At 36.6% G+C, this 19,501-nt stretch overlaps 2 protein-coding genes across 2 annotated transcripts in view; both read right to left on the bottom strand.

The window, feature by feature from the left end:
- The window catches only part of LOC127416300 (RNA-binding protein 25-like), a 204,042-nt gene that overhangs the window by 57,503 nt on the left and 127,038 nt on the right, over positions 1-19,501 (bottom strand). The gene's annotated exons all lie outside the window — the stretch shown is intronic.
- Positions 1,320-16,518, bottom strand: LOC127416336 (NF-kappa-B inhibitor epsilon-like). The gene is made up of 6 exons (XM_051655642.1): positions 15,908-16,518; positions 9,172-9,274; positions 4,994-5,204; positions 2,418-2,506; positions 2,055-2,303; positions 1,320-1,793 (listed from the first exon to the last, which is right to left on the bottom strand). Exons 1-6 carry the CDS (start codon positions 16,222-16,224, stop codon positions 1,731-1,733), a joined length of 1,032 nt encoding a protein of 343 aa, XP_051511602.1. The 5' UTR covers positions 16,225-16,518; the 3' UTR covers positions 1,320-1,730.

Below are 19,501 nucleotides of genomic sequence, written 5' to 3'. Positions count from 1 at the left end.
AGATGAGCTGAAGGCCACTGTCAAAGAAACCTGGGCTTCCATACCACCTCAGCAGTGCCACAAACTGATCACCTCCATGCCACGCCGAATTGAGGCAGTAATTTAAAGCAAAAAGGAGCCCCTACCAAGTATTGAGTACATATACAGTAAATGAACATACTTTCCAGAAGGCCAACAATTCACTAAAAATGTTTTTTTTTATTGGTCTTATGATGTATTCTAATTATTTGAGATAGTGAATTGGTGGGTTTTTGTTAAATGTGAGCTAAAATCATCACAATTAAAAGAACCAAAGACTTAAACTACTTCAGTCTGTGTGCACTGAATTTATTTAATACACGAGTTTCACAATTTGAGTTGAATTACTGAAATAAATGAACTTTTCCACGACATTCTAATTTATTGAGATGCACCTGTATGTTCTTCTACAGGAAGGAAAACAATATTAATGTTTGAAAACAAAAATGAGGAAATACATTTATGATTACTAAAAACTTGTTTTAACCACTCCTCTGTGATGATCACTAAAAAAAAAAATCCTTGTGTATGTGAGAGCAATAAAGCTCATTCTGATTCTGATGTAATTTACACGAATGAGGCATGTTTGCGGTAAGCATGAGGAAGAATGAACCACCGCACACACACTCACACATACTGCCCATAATACTGTTGACAGATGGTTCTCTTCACACATTTACCAGGAACTTGTTTTTGTTCACACTCCAGTGTGGCTTTTCCTGTTTTTTTCTGGTCATTGTTGTTTTTCCAGTATCAGAGCTTTTGAGAATTGCAGATTTTCCTTGTAAGTGTCCAAAGCATGCAGTGGTGGTTGGGTTGCATGATAAATAGTGTTAAGCATTGCATCGAGGACTACAAATGCAAATTGTAGCATATTTTGCATCCTTTACATTCCATAAGTGTGTCATCTGTGTCTCACTTCAATCATTTACCAACAGCCTGCCTTGACAATGGATGTTTTGCATTTTTTTTTTACTTGAAATGTTGTGTAAAATAAGTTATTTTAGCAAATTTGTGTAAATCTTATTTACTGTCAGTAAATTGTATGTATGCATAAATTGCACTAATGTATTTGCATTATCTTGACATCACTTTTGTCATTTTCATTGAAGAAAAAAAAAACATTTGTGCACCACTATTTAATATATTAAAAAATTCTAGGGTTGAGAAATACACAATATATTTATATTTGGCAGATGCTTATGAAATAGTTTGTGGTTCACAGATCATTAAAATGCATTACAAAACCGTCACAGTGCTTCCTGGACAGCACTTGTATTTACCAGAAAGGAAACACAGAATCTAAATAATAAAACTACTTTTTATTGACACTTTGACCTGCCTTTTTGGAAACATTGCACATTTTACTACAAATGTACTGCTACAAAAACATTACTATTGCGAATCATAAATCAGAATGCATGATGTTTGGCATTTACAAAAGAGGTTGCTCAGACTACACAATACATACTATATGAATTATTTCCTTTGTATGCAGCAGCTGCACAAAGACTGAACTGGCTGAAGTCATAACTGCTGCATAAATTAACCAGCACTAACCACCACTGGAGATAAATTAATCACACTTAAAATGAAGTTACAGGAAGATTCCCAAAAGCTGTGCAGAGTTAAAGAAAACCAAAGTCCCACAAATTCAGATCAGAGTTTAAACTAAAGACAAAACGAACATGCGAAGAGTCATGCTCACATATTTAAAAGTTTATCACTGTCCTGCCCATGATCTGAATATCGTCGAAGGGGAACAGAGCCAAAATCTGCAAAACAAACGAGAAAACGTTACCACATCATCCCAACTGAGGTGAATTATGCAATGGGAAAAGTCAACATGAAATGGCATTTGCAACCCATTTTACTTCAATAATGTGATGTAATTTTCAAGATGAAACAACAGTGTCGGGCGGCTCTTCATTTTATCCATCAGAATTGATTGGATGGTGAAAAGTAAACAGGGTCAGTTCTGATTTCATGCTGACTTTAAAAGTCCGAACTGCACCTAACAATCTTAACAATCTTACATCATCATTGCCGTCAGCCAGATCCAGGGCTGTTTCATCCTCCATGTTTCGGATCATCTTGTCGGCTCCAGCCTGGCACAGACGGTTGGCAACGGCAGCATCCTGTCTGCCCACTGCCAAATGCAGCGCAGTGCAGCCGTTGAACATGGCAGCATCTACATCTGTCCCGCTGTTGAGCAGCAGATTTACCATGTACACATCATGCAGCTCGACGGCCATGTGTAACGCCGTCTTCCCACTCGTACCCTCCTGAGTGTCACGAGAGAAGTTGAGAATGAGGAAAGATACAGAAAATACATGCAGTCACGAGACCGAAGGATTCCAGCGAGCGCCACAGATCAGGACAGGGTGAAAATAGCTCACCTGTGTGTTCAGATTCACACCTTTCTTCATCAGGAGCCGCATCAGACGACGTTGTTTGTGCACTGTGGCCACATGGAGACACGTGAGACCTACAAAATAGAGACTCGACATCAGATTTCATGTTTTATGTGAGATTACAGGTGTAGTTCAGCCTAAAGTTGAACTCATGCCGTTTCAAACCTGTATGCTTTTATATTTTTTAAGTGGAACACAAAGAAGAACTTTTGAAGAATCTTCATGAAGCTCTTTTCCATGCGACAACAGTTTATAGTGACCATGATAGGCATGCTACAAGAAGTCAAACAGGCGGCGCTTCGACGTACAATTTTATCATTCTGAACTGAAAGGCTGTTGATTTAACATGTTAATTCAGTGTGAATAATTATATTTAAAAAAAATAGCGCGTTAAAAACATTTACGCAATTAATCATGCAAAATAATGGAAATAAAACAAACACATTGAAAGCTACTTTTTGGTTCGTCTAATCAATACTTTACTCGTCTGCCACAATAATCTAATTTCTTTGAATGATCTAAATTATTATATTTATTTTTATATACAATATTTTTTATTGTTATATATTGATTATATAATAATCAAAATAATTATAAATATAATATACATAATATATATAAAACAAATGTTACTGAATTAATTATTGATATATGCGAAGAATTAATTCAATTAAAAATTGTAATCGACTAACAGCCCTAATCTGTACATTGAATTAAATAAGATTTCAGAGCTAAATCTGATCTATAAAGAAAAACCTTTATTAGATGATTAATAAGATCACATCCACTTTTGTGTTCCACCGAAGAAAAACAAAGGTTCTATGGGTTTGCAACAACATGAGGGTGAATTAATGACAAATGTTCATTTTGAGCCAACTAACCCATTAACATGTTTGTGTTTCTTCAACTTCAGACACTTTCATGTCCCAGTGTTTTTTATTTTTTAACGAACAGATTTCAACTTTTTTTCTTTATATTATTTGAAGGTCTCATTAAAACTAAATTAGAAACTTTTTATCAGGACTTCATCATTTATTTTTGATACTCGTCTAATGCCTTTTTTTTTTTTTGGTATAGATTTGACTGTTTTTGCCTTGTCCCAGACCCAGACTTTCAATATGAAACTATGAAAATCAATTATATAAATAAAAATTATAACATGTTTAAATCTATGATCATCTAAAAAAAGAGTGCAATAATAAGTAAGACTTTACAATAAGTTTCCATGTGTTAACATTAGTTAATGCATTAGGTATCATGAACTAACAATTAACAATATATTTGTTACACAATTTAATATTCTTTGTTAATGTTAGTTAATAATAAAAAGCAACTGTTCATTGTTAGTTCATTGTTAGTTCAATTAACTAATGTTAACAACTAATAACTTCTGATTTTAAAAAAGTATTAGTAGGCCTATATGTTGAAATTAACATTAACTAAGATTAATAAATGCTTAGTAAGTATTGTTCATTGTTAGTTCATGTTAACAAATTATTGTAAAGTGTTACAACACAATAAACAAACCATTTCAATATTAAATGTGTGAAAATGATTTCTATCAGTTTTTCAAAAATTACAAATGTCCTACTAACAATTTTGCCCCAGTGAGTATTGACGCTGACTACCACCCCTGGAGTGACTCCAGCCAGGTCTCCTAAGCAACCAAATTGGCCCGGTTGCTAGGGAGGGTAGAGTCACATGGGGTAACCTCCTCATGGTTGCTATAATGTGGTGGGGCGCGTGGTGAGTTGTGCGTGGATGCCGCGGAGAATAGCATGAAGCCTCCACACGCGCTAGGTCTCCACGGTAATGCGCTTAACAAGCCACGCGATAAGATGCGCAGTTTGACAGTATCAGACGCGGAGGCAACGTCTCGCGGAGATTCGTCCTCTGCCACCCGGATTGAGTCACTACACCACCACGAGGACTTAGAGCGCATTGGGAACTGGGCATGCCAAATTGGGAAAAAACAAACAAAACAAAAAAAAATTCATTTTCATCAGCATCATTTCCAGCACAGAATTTTTTTTAAACACAATACAGAATTTGAGATGTGCTGGAAATGACACTGTGCTGGGAATTTTCATCACAAAAATGACATAAATCTCCTGTGATGCATGTACAGACACTGTTGGACATTGCTAGCAGATAAATTAAATTAACTATTGAGTGTGAGAAAAATATTTTAATGAGACTTTCTTTAATGTTGGGATTTTAGAATGAAACAGATAGTTTGCGAACAGTTGAATCAACTTATTTTATCTTTACAATCAATATAAAATAAAATCAATGTTTTTTTCCTGATAAAATCTCATCACGTCACTGTGCACATAGTGATTCTCCCTATGTCTCTTAACATTGAAAATATACACAGTATTCCTACATGAAGCCAACACTAAAGTAGAGTTTTGCAAATCTACAGTTTCCATTCACTTTCATTGTATGGAAAAAGTTGTACTGTGTCACTGAATTCTGTCTAACATCTCCTTTTTGTTTCCACAGAAGGTTTGGAACGACACGAGGGTGAGTAAATGTTGAAAGAATTGTTTTTATGTTACCTCTCCAGTTTTGGGCCTCCAGCACGTGAGCGAGTTTGTTGGGTGAGGCATTGTGGATCATCTCATTGGCACAATCCCAGAAGCCACGTTCACAGGCCACATGAAGAGGGGTGTTTCCATCCTGGTCCTGGAGCTCCAGCGAGACGCCATTCGCCACCAGGTCTTTCACTATGCTGTGCTGGTTCAGATATGTGGCGAGATGCAACGGGGTCTGTAGACGTCACAATATAGTTCAATTAGTACAACCAATAGAAGAAATACATTAAATCTGCTTGAAAACATGATTTTTGCAATTCTGTTTGGCAGTGCTAGTGGTGCAGAAATTGCACACTTCACATTTAACCTAAAAATGTGAACCAAAACATGGTTTCGCTTTTGGTGCGACCACATACGCTGGGTTATCAGTAGCACGGGGGCCATCCCCACATCTCAAATGACAATGAAACCATCAGAGCTTGAAACCATGATTTTCATAGTTAAGAGCTTTGATTATATTATAGCATTAATGCAATAACCCATTTCCCTTGACAACAAAAAGGAAGGACTTAAGTTAATTCATTACAAAGAGGACGGAAAATGCAAATGCTTACTCAATCTGGGAGTTACACACTGACTGTGTGAAAAGGAAATCGGTGAGTAATGTGGCCAATGGCCTGGCATTATTTGATTACGTGGTTTTTGGGAAGTCTGCCACAGAGCAACGCTTGTATTACTCACAGCTTGAAGTGCTGACGGTCAGATTTCTGCTGCGTTTCCTTTAGACTGCACACTCATACTGAATGATGCACTTTAATACCTTCTGACCCAAATCTGACATCCTTTTTCTTAACAAAACTCAAATAGCATCAATGTGCTGTTAAAGGCAAAATGAAACGGCACTCGCAACCCATTTTACTTACGTAATGTGGCGTATTTCCGAGCAAAACATGTAGGCTTTTTCTTTTTTTCAATTATGATAACTTATAAACCTTTAAAGACAGACCAATCGTGAGCTCTGAGGTTTTTAATCAACGATGTACAGTGCTGTGAAAAAGTATTTGCCCCATCCTGATTTCTTCTGTTTTTGTGTATGTCTCATACTAAATGCAAAATACAGTTTTTAAATGATGTTATTTATTGAAGCTAAAAAGTTATCCAATACCAACTGGGCCTGTGTGAAAAAGTATTTGCCTAAATAGTTACTAAATCCCCAAATCTATGAAACTGCATTCATAATGGGGTTCAGCTGGACTAGACACACCCAGACCTGATTACTGCCAGACCCTGTTTAATCAAATCAACACCTACATAGAACTTTTTCAGTTGGCTAAAAGGTCTCACCCATGTAGCACACTATGCCATGGTTGAAAGAAATTCCAGAAATGAAGAGGAAAAAGGTGATTGAAATACATCAGTCTGGGAAGAGTTACAAAGCTATTTCAAGGGCTCTGGGACTCCAAAGAACCACAGTGAGAGCCATTATCTCCAAATGGAGAAAACTTGTCATAATAGTAAACCTTCCCAGAAGAGGCCGACCTTCCAAAATTCCAAGAACACAGCGACGACTCATCCAGGAAGTCACAAAAAAGCCAAGGACAACATCCAAGGAACTGCAGGAACTCTCTTCCATCAATAAAGGTCACTGTTCATGACTCCACTATCAGAAAGACATGGGCCAAAAATGCCATCCATGGAAGAGTGTTGAGGCGGAAACCACTGCTAACCCAGAAGAACATTAAGGCTCGTCTGAATTTTGCCAAAACACACCTTAATGATCCTCAAAGCTTTTGGGAGAATGTTCTGTGGACTGATGAGTCGAAAGTGGAACTGTTTGGAAGACAGGGGTCCCGTTACATCTGGCGTAAATCAAACACAGAATTCCACAAAAAGCGTCCGGTCATCAGTCTGTGATTTGAAGCTCAAGTGCAACTGAATTATGCAGCAAGACAATGATCCAAAGCATAGGAGTAAGTCAACCTCTGAATGGCTCAAAAGAAGCTAAATTAAAGTTTTGGAGTGGCCAAGTCAAAGTCCTGACTTGAACCCGATTGTGATACTGTGGCAGGACCTTAAATGGGCAGTTCATGCTCGAAAACCCTCCAATGTGGCTGAACTAAAGCAGTTCTGCAAAGAAGAGTGGGCCAAATTTCCACCACAGCGTTGTGAAAGACTGATCTCCAGTTATTGGAAGCATTTGGTTGCAGCTGTTGCTGCTAAAGGTGGCACAACTAGTTATTCACATGGGTGATATAGGTGTTGGATAACTTTTTTGCTTCAATAAAAAATATATATATTTGAAAACTGTATTTTGTGTCCACTCAGGTTGCCTTTGTTTTATGTTATATCTCATCTGAAGATCTAAAACAATTTTGTATGAAAAATACACAAAAATAGAAGAACTCAAGAAGGGGGCAAATACTTTTTCACATCACTGTGTGCCTCAGTCGAAGCCATCAGTCTGTGTAAATGTACCTTTTTTTGTTTCTGTAAAAATCTTGTTTATTAGCAAAATTTGTGGTTAAAACTACACTACCCATGATGCAACAGAGAAATATCCACCAATCAGAGAACTGAAGCCAACAAAGTGCGCCAAAAGAGCTCTGCAGCGATCAAGTCGCTCTCCCTACACTCTCAAACTACTTATGTACTTGTACGTATCAGAATATTTTGCAATAAACTTTGAAAATATGGTTTCTATAATTAAAATCAACTTAAATTTAAAAATGTTGTAAACATAACCATTGTTTTTAGTATTGAGAATGTAAATAGGGTCAATTTTTATGTCAGAATTGATTAAAAAAATTAAGATAAAAGAGTCAATGTTACTCTATTAATGTCATTACAACACTCAAAAAATAATTTTAAAATTTATGGATTTTTACATTTAATAAAAACAAATCCATCAAATTGAATTGAGTAATCTTTAATAAAATAAATATATATTTTAATTTTTATAAATGTAACTTTGTTAAACATTACACAATTTTGTTATTAAACTGAAATGCGTAAATCTTAAAAATAGGCTTATATTTATTCATATTAATATCTGATATTTTTTTGAGTGAATGTAAAAAGGTAAAAATTTCCCATTTCTGTAAAGGTAAAAAATTAAAATAAAATAAAAATTTGGTTGAAGGTCCACAATGCATTGTCGATGCTTTCCCCTTGATATTTCAATTGCCACTAATTTCGACTAATAGAATTAATACAATTAATTATTAATATTAAATATTTATTTTGGGTGCATTAACTGCATGCATTTTTTTTTAATGTAGGCTGCATATCCAAATAAGTGTTTCAATTCTCAACAGCTGCAAAAAACACATTAAATAGAAAATGACAGAAAAATTTGTCTCAACATGAGTAGACCTACATGGTGACTACAATTAGTTAATTGTGACAGCTGTTATTGTAATCTCAATTGTTTATTGATTAATTCAATTGTGCAGCCCTACTTGGAACTCACAATCTTAAAAAATCCCCAGTATTTCCTGGTATTCCATGACAGTGAGAACAATGAATTTTAATTGATCTGTTGACGTAGCCACGTTACAGCTTCTCTCAACCAAAATGCCAACATAAACGTCAATAACAAGTTTCCTTTTGCTTTTCAAACTACAGAAACAATCATGTGTATGAGTGTCAGGGGGTGTTTCTCCAGAAAGCACCTCGATCTATTGCTACTGGATAAACCCCAAATTTCAAAATAACAATTGAAACCAAAGTCGTCAAACGAGTGTTACCCTGATTGTGCTTTGATATGCGCTTGGGGAGTTTCCCCTCACAGAGGAAACAAAAATAACCAGAACTCATTATGACATTCGTGCAAGATTTCCCTCAGCAATTTTTCTGTTCCTTTAGGGCCTTATTCTTGAATTTACGTGTAAATCATTCATGAGTCCATTCTTGTGTAAATTGTTGCACTGAATTGAACGGCACAATTTCATTAAAGGGACAGTTCACCCAAAAGGCAAAATGTTAAGGACTGACAGCCTCAGTTACCATTCACTTTCATTGCATCTGTTTTCCATACATTTAAAGTTTTGCATAGCATCTCCTTTTGTGTTCCACATCGGAAAGAAAGTCAAACAGGTTTAGAACGACATGATGGTGAATAGATGACAGAATCGTCATTTTTGGGTAAACTAACCCTTTTTTTTTTAAATGAATGAGATATGCACAGAATCTCAGCATGATACCTGATACAAGTTGTTCTGAATATCCAGCAGTTCTCTTGGAAACAGTTCTATCAACTGATGTGCAAAGTGTTGCTCTTCATGGATTATGGCCAAATGGAGAATCCTGAAACAAAACAAGAAAGTTGGTTTAAACGCCAGTTAAACGCTGGTAAAGTTGAAACAGCCAACTGTTAAAAGAAAGGAACTTCAAAGAAACCACAGTCTAAAATAGGCACCTTTCACAATGTGTGATGGAAAAAGGTAGGCTGGATGATACTGAGAAATATTTCACACAAAGGTGACAGCGGTTTTTGTATTGCGCAACACTGGAACTTTAACACATATTCATAGTATTCATATCGGCGCACGCCTCGTTATCGAACGATAAAAGCTTTTAGATGGAGCTGTTTTGGTTACTAGAATTCTTTTGATGACAAGAAAGAAAATGCAGCTGATTTGAAAACAAAGATGAGATGATAAAAATGCTTTAAGTTGCTTTAAAAGTGGTTGGGTGAATCTCATAAAAACAAAGTTACATTTCGCACCAAAAATCAAAAAGAAAAAGAAACAATATTTTGCATAAAGAAAATAAAGCCTGTTTTAAAGACCATAAGAGTGATTCTCACGAAAGCCTGTCAAGAAAATGTCCTGGTCAGTGGTCATCTTTAACCCCAAATCAATACAAAACATTATGAAATCATATTTTGCATGAAGAATATAAAGCCTATTTTAGGACCATTCGGAATGTTTTGCATTATTTTCAGGACACGTTTTATTCTCAATTCTCATCACTGTAACGCAGCTGGATGTTTTACTTTTATTATTTGCATAGTTTTTGACGATGATTCTCATTACTGCAACACAGTCATTTTATACTGAATAACAGTAAAAAAAGAAGCTGTTGTACAATGATTTCGACAATTAAAATCAATGAAAATGAAAGGTGGTTGTGACGAGGAGGAGGGCGGGGCCGGGCCGGGCCGTGAGGACACACGGCTGGCCCTGAATCGGGCTAATCAGCCGGGAGGAGGATAAAGACAAGCCGGAGGCAACAGTTCGGGAGAGAGAGACGCACGTGGCCTTGCTGCATATGTGTGTGTTTGTTTATGTTTGTTTAATGTTGAGTTTTATATTAAAAGTTACGTTGACTGTTCAGCTGGTTCCCGCCTCCTCCTTGCCCATCCCTTACCCCGTTACAAGTGGTGCAGAAACCCGGGAGGGAGGAGGGATGCGTGGTCACGGAGTCCTTGTCGTCCACCGAAGAAGGGGAGGAGCGGTTCCGTCCGCCAGGGGCTGGAGGAGCGGTTGAGGACTGGGCGACAGCATGTTCAGGAACCGGTAAGCAAGTTTTTCTCTCTCTGTCGCTCCGCCTCGCTCTTTCCCTCCCCTCGTCTCTCCCAGGGCTCCAGAAAGGCAGGGAAGACCTGCCGGCAGGCACGGCCAGAAGGGCAACGCCCCCCCTCCAGGAAGGGAGGGGAGTGCGTCACACCGGTGGTTTCCCCGGCCTGAGTCGGGTGATGGAGGAATGTGACGAGGAGGAGGGCGGGGCCAGGCTGTGAGGACACACGGCCGGCCCTGAATCGGGCTAATCAGCCGGGAGGGGGATAAAGACAAGCCGGAGGTGCCAGTTTGAGAGAGAGACGCACGCGGCGGCCGTGCTGCATGTGTGTGTGTTTGTTTATGTTTGTTTTATGTTGAGTTTTACATTAAAAGTTATGTTGACAGTTCAGCCAGTTCCCGCCTCCTCCTTGCCCATCCTTTACCCCGTTACAGTGGTATCAAGGGAGTTCTACGATGATGTATAAATAGAATTTTATTATATTGTTTTTCACATTGTGTTAATAAGAATTGGGGGTTAAAACATATGTAACTGTCATGAAAAAATGTCACAATGTAAAAAAAATCTTAAAAGTAGGCTTCATCTTCTATATGAAAAAAACCCTTTATATATCTTATTGGTTTCTTTTGATTTTAGAGTAAAATAGGACAAAAAAAAGATTTTTTAAAAATGTATTAAACAAATTCTCATTACCGTCATAAATCCTGATGTCTTAATTTTTATTGCAAATTTTTTTTATAGTGATTCTCATTACTTTAATACAGTTTATAAAAAACTAAATAAGTTTATTTAAAACTAATACCAGTACAACAAATACTACCATGAAGTACATAAACTTTACAATTTAAATAGATATCATCATTATGTTAATTTTGCATTAAAGTAAAATGTTTTTGGTTTTGTTTTATGCATTAAAGAAATAATAATTGGGAGGAAATGTCCATAACTGTCATGAAAATAATGTTACAATGCAAAAAATCTTAAATGTTGTAAACAAATAAGCTTAATTTTCTTTAAGATACAATTCCCATTAGTCTAAATTATGATTCTCATTACTGTAATACAGTAAATAGAATTTTTATTATTTAAAGCAGCGTACATTAACAGCAGTACAACAAATATTTCCATGAAGTATATATACTTTAACATAATGATGATATTATTAACATTATAATGTTGCATTACAAGATGTGCGCAATCGACATGGAAATAATGTCACAATGCTAAAATAATTTAAATGTTTGAACAAATAGCAAACAGCACTGTACTTTACAATTTAAATAATATCTAAAGTCAATGTTATATTGTTTTTGCATTACAGTAATTTGAATGACAATTTTTTTAATTATGATAATTAAAATCTTAAAAGTTCCACACACACACACACACACACACACACACACACACACACACACACACACACACACACACACACACACACACACAAAAAAGCAAAATATATTTTTTTTATTCTGGGTTGAAATATGACCTGGACATGTTCTTGATAGGATTCACCCACTTTTTACATTCCAAAACTAAAAGAAAAATACAAATTCACTCATTTACTTCATTCAGCTCTCAGCTATATCCGAATCATGAAGAACCAGTAAATGATGAGCATGAAACACAAATTAATGCACACTCATTGGCTTGTTTTTCCTCTCATGTGGCTAATTTCTTACTGCACTCCCCACAAGCGATAACCTAGGGCTTAAAGTTTTACAGTAAGCCAGAAGGAAACAGGTAAGCCAGTGGTTTCCATGTGTACAAAATGCGAACACAGCTAGTGTCAATCAATGTGACTTAATTTAGTTTCGTCTCATGTGAAATTAAAGAAACTGTTCACCCAACAATAAAAACTGTGTCATCATTTATTTACCCTCATGTCATTTAAAACCCATATGATTTTCTTTTAAGGAACAAGAAAGGAGAAATTTGGAAAAAAAAACTGTCACAGGAAAGTGGATGGGAACAGATAAGTATTTCATACACCTCTATACAAATTTAAGTAGTTATTCACTGAAAATCTTTCCCTGTTCCTCACACAAAGCTATCAAATGGCTTCAGGAAGCTTGGAATATAGCGCATGAGTCGTATGGACTTGTTTTATGGTGCTTTTGAAAGCTGTGGTCACCATCCAATTCCATTATATGGAAAAGAGCAGTGAACATTCTGCTCAACATCTCTTCTAGGGTTCCACGTAAGAAATTAAGAACATTTGGGGGTTCGAACAACATGAGGGCGAGTAAAAGAGGACAGAATTTTAATTTTTGGTTGCATATGAGAGTTTCAGAGCATATTACATGTTTACAGTAAATAAATACTGATTTACCACAACTGTTTGTCATATAAAATTGAAAGCACCTCTCAAACGAAAGTGAACCCCTCAAGTGGAACAATAGGACTGCCTGGGGATTTCAAACGACCTTTGACATTATTTTGATTAAGTAAGGTCCGATGACACCTCACTGAAAACTGATTTTTTTTCTCTTGCAGACAAAGCAGGGCCAAAGGCAAACTGTAGACAGACTCTTACATTCTAGATGAATCTAAACGAGATGTTCTCAAAACAACAATCCGATTTACATCCTGGTTTGTGTCTGCAAAACCAATGAAGAAATGAAAGCAGGCTGACATTAACCAGTGTGTGTGTGTGTGTGTGTGCGTGCGTGCCCACTTGTGTGGTGAATGTTTGCGTATGTTGTAGAACATATGTTGCAGTTTTTGGTGTAAAGATCAATGCTTGCATAAACATGTTTATGGTATGTGTGCTCTCCTAGTGTAAAAAAATATTCATGTGCTTTATATCTTTAAAACATAAGCTTGCACTTGCACAAAACCCAGCCATCTGAATGCATTTTCTGACCCAAGGAGGGGAATTCCACTGCATGTCTGCATACTTCTGCTTTCTACTTCTCGTGAGCCATAAATGGCAGAACAAGGTTCTAGATGTCTTGTTAACTGACTGCAGTGTTTAAGCCAAAAAAAAAAAAAACCTGTGTAATCACAGTTTCAATCATATGAGAGTGCGTCACTCAAGAAACTCAACCAAGATGTAAAACAAACAAAAAGTGTTAAAAAAATAAAAAAATGATTAAGTGTTTCAAATCAGTGGATTTCCAAATGTTCTCAGTCTACCAACGTTTTGACCTGCTAATACAGGAAAAATCCAAACAGGAATAGCTATTTGTGTGTGTGTTTACCAAGATCAATATTAGGGTGTTTAATGTACTCCCAATAATATGGTGCCTTGATCCGGCCATGGAATAAAATAATAAAACAGATCATTCTGACTATATATCTCACAATTCTGAATTGCACAAAATAGTCACAATTTCTACTTTTTTCCCCACAATTGTGACTTTATATTATGCAAGTGGAGCTTTATATCATATCATCAAAATTGCAAGATTTAAAGTCGCAGATTTTATATTTACAATTGCGATAAAGTTGCAATTGCGTGATTGTGACTTTATGGAACGTAATAGCAACTTCATATCTCGCAAGTGCTACTTTGTTTCACGCAAGTGCGACTTCGTGTCACGCACTTGCAAATTTAGATGTTGCAATTGTGTGATAAAGTTGTACTTGCGAGAAATAGTCGCAATTTTGAGTTAAAAAAAATGTATTACATAATTGTGAGTTTAGATGTTGCAATTGCGTGATATTAAGTCGCACTTGAGAGTAATAGTGGCAATTGTGAGTTAAAATCTCGCAGTTGCGACTACTTCTCGGAATTGTGACTTTATATTGCACAAGTCCAGCTTTATATCACTTATTTGTGAGTTTATATGTTGCAATTGTGGTTCTAAATTCGAATTTGCAAGATTTAAAGTCGCTTTATATTTCACAACTGCGATAAAGTTGCAACTGTGTGATTGTAACTTTAAGTACCGCAATTGTGACTTTTTATCATGAGCAACTCTGTGTCACGTATATGCGAGTTTATATTTTGCAATTGCTTGATATAAAGTCACACTTGAGGCAAACAGTCACAATTGTGCATTTAAATCTGCAACTTTATATCACATAATTGTGAGTTTACCTGTTTCAATTGTGAGCTCTAAGTCGAAATTGCAATATTAACAATCACAGATTTTTTTATTTCTCAATTATGATAAATAAAATTGCGACTTTATCATGAGAGCGACTTTGTCATGCGTTTGCGAGTTTTGATGTTGCAATTGCGTAATATAAAGTCGCACTTGCGAGAAAGTCACAATTCTAGGTTTAAATCTCACAATTGTAACTTTTTCACGGAAGTGCTGCTTTATATCACGTAATTGCGCGTTTATATGTTTCAATTGCAAGATTTAAAGTCGCAGACAATCTATTTCCCCATTGCGATAAATAAAGGTGCAGTTGCATGATATAAGCTATTGCAAAATTATTTCTCACAATTGCGAGTTTACATGTCGCAAATGTGCGTTAAGTCATTTATTTCTCGCAATTGCAATTATCGCAATTATTTTCTCATAATTATTTCTCGTAATTGCGGCTTTATATCACGTAATTGCAAGATTTTGTGTGTTGCAATTGCAACATTTCGATTTGCAGACTTTGTTTCACAATTGCGATAAATAAAGGTGCAACTGAGTGATATAAACTCACAATTGCTAAAAATAGTTGCAATAGAGTTTAAATCTCACTATTGCGAGTTTGGTTCTCGCAATTGCGAGTTTATATGTTGCAATTGCACGTTATAAAGTCATTTATTTCTCACAATTGTAATTATCGCAATTATTTCTAACATTTATTTCTCGCAATTGCGACTTTGTCACGCAGGTGCAGCTTTTTATCATAAAATTGCGAGTTCTAAAGTCCAAATTGGGAGATATAAAGTCGAAATTGCAAGATTTAAAGTTGCAGACTTTATTTCTCACAATTGAGACTTTATTTCTCGCAAATTCGCATAATAAATTCATAACTGTGATTCTATCACGCAACTGAGAAATAAACACAATTATGAGCTATAAAGTCAGAATTTCCTCTTTTATTTTTTTTAATTCGTGACCGGATCCTGCTTCCATTCATGCATCTACAAGATTAACCTTACCTAACCATTCTGTCATCATTTTCTCAACCCCATGTTGTTTCAAACCTGTATTTTGTACATCCGTGTAACACAAAGGAAATGTTAGGCAGAACCTGAGGAGCTGATAACCTCAGTCCCCATTCACTTTCATTACATAGGAAAGAGCAGCGTTGACATTCTTCAAAATTTCTCTCAATGTTTGACAAAAGAAACTAAGTAATTTGGAACAACATGAGGACAGAATTTTTCATTTTGGGTGAACTAGCCCCTTATTGCTTTGTAAAATACATTCAATAACCTCATAAAATACTCTATATTATAATTTAAACACATTTGAACTGCATTCAGGTGATGAACTAATAAATGAAGTGGCGTTAACGTACGTGTCTCCATCTTCTGTAACAGTGGTTAAGAGATTCACTTCCTCCTCATTGTTGTTTTCAGAGTCCGTCGCGTTTTCACCTTCAGAAATGCTGCACTTCTCGATAAAATCTCCCAAACTGTCCACTGTTAACGACGAAGACGCGTATGCAGAGTCCAGTCGCTCTTCTGTGCCACAACTCGATTTATCTTTCTCCTCGGAACTCTGCAAACTCCAGTACGGATCTCTGGAAATCGATTTGTACGAGTCGATTCCCGAGTCAATCCGACTTTCGTCCGATTCATATTTGCGCTCTTTCTCTCCGCCGCTCCGCGACATGAAGCTCTGAATTCGTACCGTCAATGTATTAAAGTAAAAACATTAACACTTAAAATCACTGTTACATTATGACACCAAAGAGATTCGCTTTTGAGGCTCATTCCACCACCGATGACTCGCTTTCCGTCACAAACTCCACATTCATATGTAGAACGCTTCCCAATATCTCTTTAAAATCGCGGTTTATCGGTGTATCGAACAGCCTCATATAAAAGTGCATCGGTCATTTATCCGTTAAACCCTGTTAGTAAATGGAACTGCTGTGAGCAGCATGCTCTGAGTAATAATACATGGGGAAGCGTAAAAAGGGCGGAGTCACAGTGACACTGTTATTGTCAACATTGGGAATTCCCCACAGGGAGTGGCATATGGAGTTACATATGTGCCACAACTCTGCATGCGCAAAATTATATTTTGAGCGCACAAAAATGTTCAGCGAGTGCAAATGAAATTTTGAGCGCACAAAAAGTTATTTTGCACGTGCAAGATGAAACGGAGGCCACAAAAGGTTATTTTGCATGTGCTTGAAAATCAATTTTGTGCTTGAATAAAGTTTATTTGAATGTGAATTTGCTCAGAATTCTTATTTATTTATTTTTTGATTTTCTGCCCTTTTTGCTCTAAGTCCTTGTGGTGGTGTAGTGACTCGCCTCAGTCTGGGTGGCGGAGGACAAATCTCAGTTGCCTCCATGTCTGATACCATCAATCTGTGCATTTTATCACGTGGCTTGTTGAGCGTGTTACCGCGGAGACTTAGCGCGTGTGGAGCCTTCACGCTATTCTCCGCGGCATCCACACATAACTCACCACATGCCCCACCGAGAATGAGAACCACGTTGTAGCAACCACGAGGAGGTTACCCCATGTGACTCTACCCTCCCTAGCAACTGGGCCAATTTGGTTGCTTAGGAGACCTGGCTGGAGTCACTCAGCACGCCCTGGATTTGAACTCATGACTCTAGGTGTGGTAGTCAGTGTCTTTACTCGCTGAGCTACCCAGGCCCCCAGGCTCAGAATTCTCACATTTTGCTTTCTCCTCCTACCCACTCTGCATGCAAACTAACTTCTTGCATGCTCAAAATATCATCTTATGCACGCAGAACATTTTTTGTGCGCTAAAAATATAATTTTGTGTGCGCAGAATTGTGACACAAGTATAACTTCATATTGGCAAACCCATATAATTTCTGATCCAATCCAAACTCACCAAACAACCCCATGGAATCTCCCATATTACCTGGTTCTCTCTTCTGGACTCCCAACAACTTCCTTGAGCACCCTGTGACCTGATCCGAAAGGCTCAATAAAGTGAATGTAAACCCTGCATTGTGACACAGGGTTAATTTGGACATTTAAGGATTTCCCAAAATTCACAGACCTGTTGCAACTGACCACAGAAGTGGTGTCTGGACAGAGTCATATGAATTTCATCTCATAATAACAGCATTATGATTGTCATGGAAAATAAAATATCAAGACCAGCCAATTTTTATTTTATTTTATTGTAGATCTTTGATATTTACAACAAGTACATCTTGACTATTGTATATTGACGAGATATTATTATTGTTTTTATTATTATTATTATTAGATTTTATTTAAGGAGGGTCAGAAATGTAAAAAAAAATAAAAATAATACTAATATATATGTGTAGATAGATAGATAGATAGATATAGTGGGGATAATGCCTTTACATTGTTGGTATTATTATTATTTATTATTATTATTATTTACCAGGTAAACAAGGCAAGAGGCAAAATAAATTAATAAATAAAACACACAAAATGGCCCAGATTTAAAAAAATATGGGGGCAAAATAATGTTTTTATTTGTAACATCCGCAACAGTTCTATTCTATTAATGATATATTATTTTATACCAGGGGTCTGTTGAATGCTTGATTCTGATTGGCTGACAGATATTTTAAGGTGTGCAATAATTTTCCAGTCAATGAGCGGCTCAAGTAGTTCCAGGTCTTGACCACATTGCGGTTCCATATCACCTCGCCAAATTGTTTCAGTTATTTCATAGAGCCTTACAGGCTTCCACAGCAAAATAAGGAAATAAAACAAAGACATTGGTTAAGTACATCGGATAAGAATGACAAACAATGTCTATAATATCCTACATTTATTCCAATTGCAGTTGAAAAGCTCTTTCGCTCTCGTCTCACCCACAATGACCCACACGCACGCTGACACACATAGACTACATATGCACGCGCGCACACACACACACACAGAGACTCGTGCTGCGACCAACAAACAGAGCTTTAATGTAAGTACACCCCTGTGACTTGATCAATACAACACTTTCTGTATTATCCAAAATAACTTTTAATATCTGTGGAATGCACCCTTGTGCTTCGCCTCCACCTTTTCTCTCACTCTCACACCGGACGGACACACACACACACACCCTGAACAATGTCTTAAGATGTGGTAACCCTGTACAAGCAGGATAATTGCCTCTGGGGCGTTGAATTCTTGAAAAATAATGCACACCCGTGCAGGGGCGTTTCTAGGGTAAGTGGATATTCAGAGGTACGTAAGGCCACCTTTGATGGAATATAGAAATATAAAACACTTTATAGTAAACGTTTAAAATGTTACATCTGTGAGGTGTCATTTATATAATAAATATTTAAATATTACTGAAACTAAAAATAAAATGTCCTCCTAACTTTTGTCTCAGCCTCAGTTATGCTGCTTAGTGATCAGAAATTGCATACTTTTAATACTATGTCTTAAGAAGCACAAAGTAGCAAAACTCATGTATATTAATTAGGTTATGAGCAGATAATGTCAAATAATCTTTTACTGTTCAATAAAAAGTCATTCTTGACCACCAATTCAAACGCTTCAATAAATATTTCATATAATTAATTTGCTAACTTGAGCTGAACATGTAACACTATCAGTCTTGGGATTTTGTTAGTCAGTTGATTGATAAATGCATGGATCAGTAACTATTAGACTGAATGACTGATGCACATCTAGTACAAGGAGTTCCAGGATCTAATCAACCCTAATATAACTTTTAATTTTAATAAACAAAGATTGCATCTGTACATTACTGGATATACTGTATATCATGAGTGGGGACACATCTGTTTGCATTTTGCTTTGCAATTTAACTTAAAAGAGTGCAAGTTGCTCAACAGCAGAGCGATGTCTGGGTGCACCCGCTGTCACACAACACCACTGATAACAGTCGTAACGAACAGAGCACTCAAAATAACAAACTCCAGCACTGGATCACCACACACACACACAT

This window comes from Myxocyprinus asiaticus, chromosome 25 (genome assembly GCF_019703515.2).
Source record: "Myxocyprinus asiaticus isolate MX2 ecotype Aquarium Trade chromosome 25, UBuf_Myxa_2, whole genome shotgun sequence".
NCBI lineage: Eukaryota > Metazoa > Chordata > Actinopteri > Cypriniformes > Catostomidae > Myxocyprinus > Myxocyprinus asiaticus.
Note: the sequence above shows the minus strand (reverse complement) of the source record. Positions and strands in the feature narration are given on the sequence as shown.